The 12,524-nt window shown below is 55.9% G+C and overlaps 2 protein-coding genes across 2 annotated transcripts in view; one reads left to right on the forward strand and one right to left on the reverse strand.

Annotated features, from left to right (window-relative positions):
* Nucleotides 1-660: 660 nt before the first annotated feature.
* TIMM22 (translocase of inner mitochondrial membrane 22) lies at nt 661-2,320 on the reverse strand. The gene is made up of 4 exons (XM_059717502.1): nt 2,107-2,320; nt 1,803-1,999; nt 1,654-1,726; nt 661-1,287 (listed from the first exon to the last, which is right to left on the reverse strand). Exons 1-4 carry the CDS (start codon nt 2,303-2,305, stop codon nt 1,211-1,213), a joined length of 546 nt encoding a protein of 181 aa, XP_059573485.1. The 5' UTR covers nt 2,306-2,320; the 3' UTR covers nt 661-1,210.
* A 5,669-nt stretch (nt 2,321-7,989) lies between these two features.
* Nucleotides 7,990-12,524, forward strand: part of SPECC1 (sperm antigen with calponin homology and coiled-coil domains 1) — a 113,867-nt gene continuing 109,332 nt past the window's right edge. The window contains exon 1 of the mRNA XM_019491895.2: nt 7,990-8,871. The gene's annotated coding sequence lies outside the window, so the exon portion shown is untranslated. The remainder of the gene's footprint in view (nt 8,872-12,524) is intronic.

Genomic DNA, 12,524 nt, shown 5'->3' on the forward strand with positions numbered 1-12,524 from the left:
TCCAGCCCCGTGGCTGGGCAGGGCAGCATCACAACCTGCTGCACACGGATGAAGAGCTTGCTGCCACCGCCCGTCGCAGCGAGCTGCAAAGGGCCCCTTTCCCATGCCCCTTCCTGCAGGCAGGCTTAGCTGGGGCTGCAGAGCCACAAAAGAGCAGCTGCAGGGCATGTGGATGCGCCTACCCAGCTCATGCCACTGCCGCCAGGGCACGGCGTGGCAAGAACCAGCCGCCCACGTGTCCCCTCAGCTTAATTGGCTGAGTTTGCAGCCCACACTGCCATCGCTGTGCTGTGCTTGGTGCCGGAGCTCGGTGTCGCAGAGGCACCCTCAGGCGCAGCAGACGGGCCTCTTGCAGTCAGGGCCCCCGCACTTCCTAGCTGCACCTGCCGTACCAGAGCCTGGACTGGTGGCGCAGGCTGCCCGGCAGGCTCCAGCCCCCTCCCCACAGTCTCTCTTGCAGGAAGTGCTGCATCTCCTTGGTGGGTGGGAGCAGCGCTGTGCTGTCACGGGACCGGCTGAGCCACTAACCACCCGCCGCGCTGCTGTTCCCTGGCAGGGCGTCATTACAGGGGCCTCCCCGCCCTGCCGGCCAACAGTTATTGACTGTGCAGCTGCCAGGGTTAATTCAGGTCAGACATCAGCCTACTGCAGAACGAGGCCTTCTCTCCATTAAGCTTTTATTTCAGTGCGACCAGTCGTTAAACAGCACGAGGACTTGCTGAACCCAGGGACGCCCAGCTCCCAGGTCCCCGAAACAAGATGACCTACGCAGCCAGGCATCGGCCGTCAGCTGGAGCCCACGCGTTCTCCCCCACGATACCGCGCTGCTTCCCAGCAGAGCCGTGGCTGCAAACCAGGTACCGTTAAACATCTGCAGCAAGTCACGAGATGGGTCAGCCGAGTCTCCGTATCCAGGGAGTGCCTGCAGGGATCTTTCCAAGGAGGCGATGCGTTTGATAGCAGTCAGACCCCAGAGGGCCTGGAAGGCAGAGGGAAAGCGGGCTCCGTTCCTGGAAACGGACACAGTCGGCCAATTCATTCGGAGGATACTGACCGCTGAGCCGGGCCCTGCTCCAGGAGGCTCCAGCTGTTGTGCCAGAAGTTGTGCTACGGGCCGGCCGATCGTCAGCTGCGTAGGACACGCAGCAGGCACCATCCGGCTTGCTCTGGCGGACAAGCCTGGTGGCCCCGCTGCAGCTGGGCACCGCCGTTACCGCAGGTAGTAATCGATCACCGCAGAGAAAGCGGCAAAGCCTCCGCAGCCGAGGGCCCCTGCTTTCAAACCAGCTGCAAAGCAAGAAGAGACCCCGTTCAGTGACACTCCCCGCGCAGCCCGTGTCGCACTCGTGACTCGCGCGAGGAATGGACGCGGCCACGCGTGGGCTCTCCGCTCCCGAAGGGCCGCAGACGCGTTTGGCCGGGTCCGGAGAAAGGAGCGTTATCCTGTCTCAGATGTGGATAACGAACATAATTAGGGGAGCGCTTCCCGCACCGATTTTTGGGCGGGTCTCTTTTAAAGAGGGGAGAAAACACCAGCTTTTCTACGCGCGACGGCCCCCAGGGGCTGCAAGCGAGCCGAGGGGCCCGCGTCCGACGGCCGCTTCCAGCCTTTCCCCGTGTCTCCCTGCCGACGCGGGCCCGTCCCCGACCCACCTCGAAAGCCGATGGCTCCTCCCGTGATGCAGCCGCTCGCGACGCTGTTCTTCCAGTCGGACTTGCCGCGGTACTGCGGGGCGAGAGACGCGCGGCGTTACGGGCGAGGCGTTACGGGCGGCGGCGCTGGCGCCCCGCGCGGCACTCACCGACTCGACGAGGCACTCGGTGCAGGAGAAGACGGCGCCCACGATGGCGAAGTTCTTGGCGTAGGAGACGCCGCGCTGCCCCATGTCGCGCAGCACCTCCCGCGCCGTGGGCGTGCGCAGCGGGTCCTTGGGGTCGAAGCCCACGTTGGTGTCGATGCCGGCCGTGAACACGCCGAACGCGCCGCCCAGCACCAGCCCTGCCGCAGCGCGCCACCGTCAGACACACCGCCCCGCCCCGCCCCGCCCGCGGCACCCCCCCCCGGGGCACCCCCACCCCTGGGAGCCGGGGGAGGGGGAGGGGCACCTCCGACGCAGGCCAGCGCGCCCTTGAAGCCGCAGCTCTCGGCGAGGCGCTCGGCCAGGCGGGAGTCGGCGGGGGGCGCGGCGGGCAGGGCGCGGGGGGCGCGGCGCTCGCCCACCAGGTACTGCAGCACGGCGCTGTACTGCAGCGGCTCCGCCTCGGGCCCCTCGGGCCGCGACGCGCCGCCCGCCGCCGCCGCCATGATGGGCCGTGCGCCCGCACCCGGCACCGCCCCCCATTGGCCGGCGCGGGCCGCCTCCCGGCCTGCCCCGCGGCCCCGCCCGCGTGGGGGCTCCTGGGAAGTGTAGTCCGGGCGCGCTGAGGGGGGGCGGACTACATCTGCCATGGAGCCCCGCGGCGCCGGCCCCTAGCGGCCCCTGGCGGCCGGGAGCGGCGGTGCGGGGGGTCGGGTCCTTGTCGCCGGGGAGCGTCCGAGAGCCCAGGCGGCAGGTGAGCGGGGTGGGGTGGGGTGCATGAGGGTGGCATGAGGGGTGCCTGGGGGGTGCATGGGGTTATGAGGTGCCTGAGGGGTGCATGAGGGGTGCACAGGTGCTGAAAGGTGCATGGGGCTGCAGGGTGCATGAGGGTGGCATGGGAGGTGTGAGGGGTGCATGGGGTTGTGAGGTGCCTGAGGGGTGCATGGGGCTGTGAGGTGCATGAGGGTGGCATGGGAGGTGTGAGGGGTGCATGGGGTTGTGAGGTGCCTGTGGGGTGCATGGGGCTGTGGGGTGCATGAGGGTGGCATGGGAGGTGTGAGGGGTGCATGGGGTTGTGAGGTGCCTGTGGGGTGCATGGGGCTGGGGGGTGCCTGAGGGGTGTGAGGGGTGCATGGTAGAGCACAGGTGCTGAGGGGTGCCCGGGGGCTGGTGCAGAGGTCAGCATGGCAGGCCCCGGCGTGCCCCCCTACCAGGCGCAGCCATGGCGCCAGCGCGCTGCAGCGGGCGGGGAGACCAGCAGTGCGCGGGGTGGGGGCGCTGGGGTGGGAGCCGGGCCCCCATGGCTGCCCCCGCCCCGGGCGCACGCGGAGGGGCGCTGGGCCGAGAGGCGCCCGGCGCTGGCTGTCTGCCCGGGGCCGTGGGCGGCGGGCCTGCGGCAGGCTTGGGGCTGCGGCTCATCTTGCGCTGAGCGTAGGTGATGTCGGGCGGTCAGACTACACGGCCCCGCGGTCCCTGCCAGCGTGGAGACCCCCCGGCTAGCGGTGCCCTTGGGGGCCCGGGCTGCGCGTCCCCGCTCGGGGGCAGCCAGGCTGGGTCGCGTCGGCTTTCTGGTTCTCCGGTGCTCGGACACTGCTGGGGAAGCAGGGGGTTGAGCCCCGCTGCACCCCTGCTTCTGCTGCCGGTATATTGACCCTTTGCCCTGCATCGATTTCTACTGGAATAAGAAAAGTCTTGGTTCGGGGGCTTGGCCTGGAGGAGAAGATGGGGAGCGACTGCGAAGATACTGACACGATGCTTTGATGCAGCGCGTCAGTTTTACCCAGCACCTCCCAACATTGCTGAAACGCTTCGTCTGCGGACAGCGACGGGGTCGGCCTGGTGCCACGTAGCCCGGGGGTCCTGGCTGCCCGAGGGCACTAGGTCCTTCGGAGTCATTGACCCTTTGGCGTGACCGTCGGGGTGCTTCGTAACACGCGTGTCGAGCTGGAGAAGCCGGTGACGCCAGGTTTGACGTGGTAAATGGGTCTGGTGGCTGGTGCCTTCAAACGTTCACACGTGAAGCCCGGCGAGGGTCCTGGTGGAGTTGACCTGCCCTCTGCTGGAGGCTCCGGGCTTTTCCCTCCGTCACCAAAGCGCTTCAGCAGCTGCTAGGCTGCAGAGAGATGTGAAGTCCTAGCACAGCAGCCTCGTTACGTTAACGAGAAGGACCCGCTAGCAGCATGCTGTCCATAGGGAGCGCTGAAGTTCGCTCTTCCCTTTGATCCTAAACAGTGCGCGTTGGCTGGCCTTCGAGCCACATTGCAAAGCCCAGCTATTTCCTGCGATGTGCTGGGGTTGGGATTTGGGCACCGAGAGCTCGGCTGTGCAGCTGGAGTAGTGTTTTGGAGGTTTTCCCCGCCACTGTTGGGGAATATGCTGAACTGACATGTGTTTGTGTGTGCTGGGTTGCGTTGTTAATGCCCGGTGAAGGACTTGGGGCTCCTCGATGGTGCGTGCGACTGAGCGTCTCTTCTCGTTCAGGTAGCAGAGGTGGGCGTTTCAGGATCGATTTTTAATACCCCGAACACATTGTTGGCTAAATCTGTGATAATATCAGACATGCTCCCCCACCCCCAGGAGAGTATGCGCTGATAGTTTTCTGCTGTTTTCCCCACCGTACTGATTTATTTTCAGTATGAACGTCAGGATGTCTTTCTCCTCATCCTTTGCCTGCAGATCTGTTTCCTGTATGCAGACCAAGGGCCTGCCCCTCCAAGCATTTCAGCACATGCTTAAATACGCGAGTCATCCCATCAACTTCAATGGACTGTTCTGTGAGCAAACTCAGACACCCATGTATCGCTTGCAGGGTTGAGGCCACCAGAGCACTGAAAGCTCTTGCAAACTTGGAATAAATGTAACCCTGCACTTGTCGAGTTGCCCGCTCCAAACTTCTCTAGAAGCAAAGACCCTTCTTGCTTGCTATCTCGTCCCAGCCTCTGTTGTCTTTTTGTGCTGTATGCTCCTGATTTGAGTAGTCCCAAATGCACTTTGTCTCGTTTCCTGCTAATGCTTGTGATAGCCCATAAAGGTCAGTCCTTACTTTATATTCCCAAGCGGGCACGTGCTGATTGTTACAGGTCTTCGTGAGCTCTCTGCTCCGGTCCATTAGAGGGCAAACCACAGGAGCTCTTAGGTGAGAACAGGCTTGGATTGGCACATTCATAGGCGACTGGTAGGGGGGACACGGGGGTGCACGTGCCCCCCTTGACAGGGACGGTGCCCCTCCTGACAGCCGACACTGATGCTGTCGGTAGGGCTGATGCCCCCCTTGACAGGGTCGGTGGCTTCTGCAGGTGCCCCCCCAGATTCAGGAGGCACCAGTCGCTCATGGCAGATTTAGCAATGACATTCAACCTTTCACTGCAGAATATAGAAACATAGGGCAGTGCCGGGGGGATATAAAATGCAGAAATAATACTGCTGCTGGGAAGCCTGGTTCAGATGCATACTTTGCTCCTCAACTGGAAGCTGACTCCCTCTTCTGCATAGTCTCGGGGGGTTGTTTTGGGTATTGCTGCAGTGAAGGTCTTCACAGGACTCATCTTTGGTCAGTGAGCAGTCATCCGAATCCCAGCATTGTTGCTGAAGTGATCTAACTGGGAGGGAAGTGGTTGCAGATGGAGACGGAAAGAATCTGGTTCTCTCATTCTTTTCACTCTCACTCCCACTCTTGTGCTCCCCTGGAGACAGACACCAGAAATGTTCTGAGCAGCAGTGCTGCCAGCTTTATAATCTTCTGGGACTGTGGACGGTTGAGCTACAAGCACTTCTGCATATGGGGCTGTTTTCGTAGCTACCTGTGACTCGTTAAGCCGCCACTGCCTCTTTCTCAAGAGGTGCAAACCTGGCTGAGCCAAAGTGTGCCCCCTGCTCACATACCTCTGCGTGGTATTGCACGCCACAAATACGCAAGACCATGGTAGACCTCTTGAGTGGCGCAATTGCCTCAACAAGCATCAGCTTTTAGAAGTAGCCCTTTTTATCTGCCTTCTGCTGGTTGAGTTTTGAGGGGTCGTGTTTTCCAGCTTCATGTGAATGCTGAGACTCTGACCTGATAATGTGGGTCCGGGAGCTGGGGCAGGATGCACAGCACCCGGCAGCTTGCAGTGGCGGATGCTACTAGGCTGTTTGCTGAGGAACCGTCCATCTCGCCAGCATTGCTTACCTTGCATGTGTAGGTCTGGATGTCTGCAGAGGCCACGGCTGGTCTCCATTCCCTGCAGCGCTAGTGTGGGCTTGCACCTCGTCTGGAAGAGAGAGTGCCCCGTGCAAAGAGAAAGCAGTGGTGGCAGGTTGTACGGCGGTTTGCAAAGCATCTCTGCAGAGTCCTTGGCACATGAAGCCAGATTTGCAGTTTGTCTTCCCATCGGAGCCCCTGTCCCACCTCTTGTAGTAACTCAGAACCTTTTCCAAACCGTTCTTTCTACTCACAGTAGATGGACAGCAGTGGAAATTAGGAGTTGGGACTCCTAAGTTTTGTTCCCTGTTCTGACTTGCTCGCTGACCTTGGCAGTGTGACTCTCCTCTCCTTCCTCTCTTTACTCATCTTTAAACTAGGGGCGATGGTACTTCCCTAGCTCTCCCTTACATTGTCAGTTTAATTACTGTTTACAAGGGGCTGGAGAGCCCAAGAGACAGCAAATTGCACGGTGCAATATGCTTTAATTTAGTAGAGCTGCTCAAGTTTCTGAGCCACATGTGCACTTTTTACCAAGTGCAAGCCAAGGCTCGGGCTAGGTCTGGGTGAGGGGTTGATGAAGTGAAGGAGCAGGGCTTGGGGTTTTCTCTCTCTAACACACACTAGTTTCCCAGCACACAGGTACTTCATACATCCTCTTTTAAAAGGGAGACTGTCTCTTAGATAGGGTGGTTCTGCCACCCCAGCTACAGCCACTTAATTTCTCCTGGCCTCTGGTATCAGACACAGCAGTGCTTTCTGCTATGGGCTGGCATTTTTTAAAGCCCTTGTGTCATAACTCAAATGCTAAAAAAGATCTCCATCAAGTCTCGGCTGTCACCTCCCAGGGAGGTAAACTGTTGCTATAGAAGCCCGCGGTCTCTTTCAGGAGACCTGTGCTAATCTGGAGAGAAGCTGGCGTAGGAGGGAAAGTGCCGTAGGGAAAGATGCAGTGAAAAAGCAAAGAAATCCTCAGTCTGATAAATGAGATGCAGGTTGGTTGCTCCTCGCACTGCGAAGAAGCAGTGGCTCAGTCCTGCCACCCCACTGCATGATATTCCCGTCCCTGTGGGTAATACAGAAGATTAGAAATCTGAAAAGGCCATTTCATTACATGTCCTCAGAAATGAAGGACCCTCCTAACTGAGCTATCCTGACACTCCAGGCTCAGAGGCATCTATGGTAGCTTGCTCTTGAACAGGCAACGTGGCACCATTGTCCTCGGCCCAAATGGAGAATGCAAGAAAAACCCTTTGTAGTTGAATCTGTAGTTTCCTTCCGTGCAGGTGTGAAGGGCCAGTGATGGGGAATATGCATCATCCATGCCTGCCACAAATCCCCACTGCTGTCAGGAGACCCCCAAAATGAGGTTCGGTAACCAGGGTATCCCTAGAAGCCCAGCCCCCGTGGCAGATCAGAAGCCGCGCACACTGGGATTATTTCTTTGGTAGCAGCAGGTCTTCTGCGTGATGCTCGATCCCAGATCCCCCTTTCCAGCTTCAATGTCTGCATCTTGTAATACCGCACATGACGATATTGTCAGTTCGGTATTTCATGCCCGTTTTACAGCATGACGAGGTATATAACATTCTGCAGGGCTTCTCTTGATTGCACGTAGGTTGAAGTCAATGACTGTTCAGAAGCCCGTTGCTTTTTATTTGACAGTGACTTCCAGTGCAAGGATTGATGAAGCCACAGCCGTTGAAATGAGCCTTACAGAATGGACATGGCATTATGACTAAGGTAGCCTGAGATGGCTCATTCTGCAAGCTGCTCTTCCCTTTCAGATTTGGATCCAACGGGCCTTCTGGGTCGGACTTGCGGGGAGCTGAGGCTGGAGCAGCGCCACACAGACTGCAGCGGACCTGCTTACACCCTTCGCAAACTTGGCCGCAAGTCAGGTGCGCGTCCTTCCTCCTAAATCCTCCCGGTGTCCAGGAGATGCGATTATGAGTGAATTGCCTTTAAATATCCATTAACTTTGTCACTATGGTAACTGCTGCAACAGATTTTCTGGCCGGCTGAAGGTTTCCCATCTCCCCGAGTCGTTGCAGGTTAATGTTCTGCCCGCTGGATTTGCAGTTTGGAGGAAGTTATAAATGCGGGAGGAAAAATCCTGTGATTTTGTTTGTTCTCGCTACACTCATTAACGGTGTTGGAAGGAGATGGGATGCTTCTGCCCTCAAACCCCAGAGTAGGGACCGTCCAGGTAGCAGCAGGACAAACTTCCCCGATGCACAGCCTGCTTCTCCAGGGGCTCCAGGAAGAGTTTAATGCAGGGCCAGCCGCCGCCGGGGTGGATTCAGCCCTTGTTCTTTCTCCCCAGACTGCTAACAAAGGCACCGAGCCGCGTTCCTGTGGTCGTGAGGGTGGCAGCAAACGTGGCTGAGACTTGCCAAACCGTTTCATGCAGCTCGCCCTCACATTGTAACACCTTCCAGTCACCCTCCAGATTATAACCAGGGAGCAAGGCCGTAAGGACCTGATCCAGAGCCCATCGAAGGCGACGGATTGATTCCCATTGCTTTCAGCGCGCTTCGGATGCGGCCCTGCACTTCTCTCCTCCCATCAACAGGAAGAACAGTTTCTGAGTTTCTTATTTGATTTGGAGAACGAGTGTTTCCTCTTTCTGTGGAAATGGGAAGCTCACTGGTTACATGTATTTAACTTGCCATTTGTCCCCCCTTGTCTGCGTTCCCTGGAGGGTGCTTGAGCTCATCAAGCTCGAGGGGTGCAGGATGTAGGAGCTCCCGGCCACGGACCAGACGGCCGTGATGGTTGACTACCCAGGGCACATACTGTATCTGCTTGCTTGCCTTTGCCTTGACAGTGGATGCAGAACAGTGACATCCTGCTTGGCAAGGCAGATGATGAAGAAGAAGGATTTTCAAGGTTGGTTTTGTTTTTCCCAAAAGGGGAACAAAAGTACAGACTTCCCCCACCTCACAGCCTGTGAAAGGTTTCATGAGTTCATGCGTGTGGGGTTGGGGGAGGAGAGGCCTGTCCTGGTGAGCTGCTGGGGGTATGCTCTCCCCTCTTCTCTGCTTTCCAAACTGCTCTTTCCTGCTCCACTTCTCCAGCTGCTCTGCCCTGCCCTGGCACTAGTAGCTGAGCAGCAATATCCTAGCCTGTTCAGTGACCCTTCCCTGTGATAACTCTTGGCTCTTCAAGGATGATGTCCTGCTTTTGCTTGCCGCTCTCTGTCTAGCAAAACTGCACAGATTCATTGCAACACTTCCTTTTTGGCCCAGTGATCTGCTCTTCTTGCAGCAGTGCTGTTGCTGTGTTTGAACCTTTCCAGCAGATGACTTGGAAAAAATGACTTGCTCTCCAGGGACCGTGGAGGAGACCACCGTGCACGTGTCCCAGCTCCAGGGAGAGTATGATTCTTCCAAGCTTGGTCTTGCAGCTTCAGAAATGGGGAGAGAAGATGCGTGAGCAGAATGATGCGTACCTGAGTATTAAACAAGGAATTAGCCACGCTTCACGCTCCGAATGATAGTTTATATAACCAAATCATCCCAGCTTACCCTTCTTAATGTTATTGTGTAGCGTTGCTGACCCAGAGGTAGTTTATAGGCTGCTTATACAAGAGCCTTTGCAGGCTTTGAGTTCCTTGGGGATTAAAGGACCTGTAGACACGCAAGAGGTTATTTTATTTATGAATCATTTATTAGCTCGCTGGACCAGCGCTGCACAACACCTAGTGTCGCCTCACTTTCCCAGAGACTCAAAAGACTTTCTTGTTTCTCCGCTCATCGTGTCTGCTGCCCCTGGGTTTTGAAGGGTGTGGGTAAGCGATATTTCTGTTCGTCTGTCAGGCTCGTGTTCAAGGTAACCGTGCTTTACAGAACGTGGGAGAGCTGAGCCACGGACCTTCTAGACAATGGGAATTTGCATTCGATTTCTGGGGCTTGTGTGTGATGACAGCTGCTATGACAGAAAGCGCTGGAGCAGATGGTATTGTGTACATCTGTAAAAATAGACCTGCCATGTGTCTGAAGGAGAAGCTTACGCTGCTGACATGTGACTCCAGAAGCATTTGCTTCTAGCTTCTTCAGAGGCAATTAAAATGTGATCCACGTCCCACCTGGACATCTTTTTCTGTCGAATATAAACGTGTTCCCAGTTGATCTTTAGATGCAATAAGCTGCGTATTGTGTGCTAAATAACAGTGCAATGGAGGTTCCAAGTAGGCAGTAGTGATCATTATTCATCATGTAATACAAGGAAATATTTTTTTAATAGAATCATACATTTGGAAGCAGTTTCAAGCATCATCTAGGCCAGGTCTCCGCGCAGATGCAGGATTTGCTGTTCCAAACCCACCCCCAGTCACGACAGCAGCGCCAGAGTCTCAGGATGGAATTTCCTTGCATTGCATAACTGCATATTTGTTACCGAGCTGCAATGTGAAATTATAGTTAGTTCTGGGGAAACCTCAGCCTTTAGAGGTGTCAAGGAGGACCCCAAGTTTCGGGGCATGTTCCACAGTCCCTAGAAGCGGTTCATTCTGCAGGGCAGCTTTGGCAGGAGGACATGAACATCTCTGTGGGCACAAGGAATTGCTAAGAAATCGTTCAGGTCCTCTCACTGATTCTCCGGGAATTTGCCTGCGTCAAGCAAAGGCCAAAATGTTCAAAGTGCCCCTAGCTTCAAACGGCGTGAGGCTGATTTACAGAGCTGCTGAGCTCTGAGAACTGCACATAAAGTCTCTCTGGGAACTGCTGACGTTCAGCACCCCTGAAAATTAGGCAAGTATCTCCGTGTCTCCGTTTCTGTGTATAAAACGGATGCAGTCGATCAGCATCACCAGTTGTTGTGGGGCTTAATTGATTCCTATATAGCTTTGGGAAATCCTGGGGTTGAGCACAGCAGAAGCTCAGGCATTTTATTTGGATAACCACAGTCCAGCCTCACAGCGAGCTGCTTGCAGAAGTCCTGCTCCATGCCATTCGTCTCCTGGGATGTGACATTTCTGTGCTTCGTCGTTTTTCTTTGATAATTTGTCCTAGTCCTTGTGGCGGCTCTATAGGAGTTGTGCCCTGCAGTTCTGCGTCCGACCTGGGACTGTCAGCAGTTACGCCGGGAGTCCCGTCAAACCAGAACTGACAGATCAGCTCCTTGTGTTTGCAGCAACCTAAAAAGCATCATCAAATTTTACACCTAGAGGCCCCTTTCCACCAGCGCACCAAATTCTCTATTTTCAAAGCAACCTCAGACCCTCATCTTATTCTCTTTTCTGCTCTCAGACCCGGTGGCCTGCAGCCCCAACGTAATAAGGTGATTTTTTCCAGGAAGGCTCCTGTCAGTGTCCATCCTGACTCTTTTTCTTGCGTGAGCCGGAGGGGGATGTTGTGGCCTGATAAAATATCACCTTTTCTAGGGCCTCATTGAAGACAGCACAGGGAGAGTGTACCTGCCTGAATATCCTCACTACATCCTGGTAGGGCAGTCGCTGTGGCTTTCAGCCTGGTTGTTCTCAGTTGATTGTTAATGAATAGTGCAAAATTTGCAGATGAAGTGTTAAAGACTTGGGACCTCCGTTTTTTGTCAAGTTGTCCTTGTTGCGCTGTGGTTTTTAGTTTCCCTTCAGACACAACGGGTAATGTCCTTCCTTCTTGCCTTTTCCAAAAAGCCCTGCAGGTGCACTCCTCCCAGGGTCGTAGCTGGACGCTCACTTCACCTGTCCTTTTGAATGGTGGGGATAGAAACACGACGCTGCCCTTGCTCCGGAGCGGGTTCCCCCTCCCTTGCCTGCGTCGGATCGTCATCACAGAAGCACGCCACTGCTGTCGGCTTTTTGCGATTCGTGTTTTTGTCAGCAGTGTAACCATGGTGCTGCTCAGGAAAACCGTGCCTCAATTAAGGCTGTTAAAACCAGGAGGGAAGTTGTGTTTTATTGTCTGGATCTTGGTTTGCTTTGCAATTTGGCACAGCCTGGTGGTTCAGCTCTAGTCCATTGTGATCACAGGTTTTAGCAACTGGCCTTGTTATTCCTCAGTCGCATTCCTGTGTGCACCCGCCCCTGCCTGCTTCCCTGCACCCTAGGACGCAGGTTATAACCCAGCCCTGACACTAATTGGCACTTCCTATTTTTCCCTGTATCATCCCGATTGCCTGCGGCCACAACAGCATCTGCTGGACGTCCTGCCCCTCTGTGAACCCGTTTTCTGGGTCTGCTCTTATAAAGCACGAGGTGCTAGAGTGACTAGAGCAGGATGAGGAGTGCTGCCAACAGAGCAGCATCTGGGAATGGATATACCAGTTTGCACCAGATCCATTTGCAGGATCTAGTCCTCTCGCTGTGCCCTGTCTCCCCACACATCAGGAAACACTGCAGGCCTGTAAAGCAGTGACTTTGGGGAAGTGGCTGTCCAGCTGAAGCTGCGAAGGAGAATGCTTTTTCAATGCCTTGGTTCAGAGCGGAGTTCTCGACGTGTTTGAGTTGCAGTCTGCTGTTGCTTTTACCTTTCATATGATCTCTAGAGTCGGGGCTGGTCCGGTGACTGAAGCGCATTTGGATGTGACATTGCTTAACACAC

Source organism: Alligator mississippiensis, chromosome 14 (genome assembly GCF_030867095.1).
Source record: "Alligator mississippiensis isolate rAllMis1 chromosome 14, rAllMis1, whole genome shotgun sequence".
In the NCBI taxonomy this organism is placed as follows: Eukaryota; Metazoa; Chordata; order Crocodylia; family Alligatoridae; genus Alligator; species Alligator mississippiensis.

What these genes read in the sequence shown, in the direction of transcription:
- TIMM22 (XM_059717502.1), bottom strand. Translation starts at nt 2,305, where the DNA reads ATGGCGGCGGCGGCGGGCGGCGCGTCGCGGCCCGAGGGGCCCGAGGCG. An exon ending in CGCGCTGGCCTGCGTCGGAG is followed by an intron (nt 2,000 to 2,106) that starts GTGCCCCTCCCC and finishes GCGCTGCGGCAG; the next exon opens with GGCTGGTGCTGGGCGGCGCG. An exon ending in CCGAGTGCCTCGTCGAGTCG is followed by an intron (nt 1,727 to 1,802) that starts GTGAGTGCCGCG and finishes CTCGCCCCGCAG; the next exon opens with TACCGCGGCAAGTCCGACTG.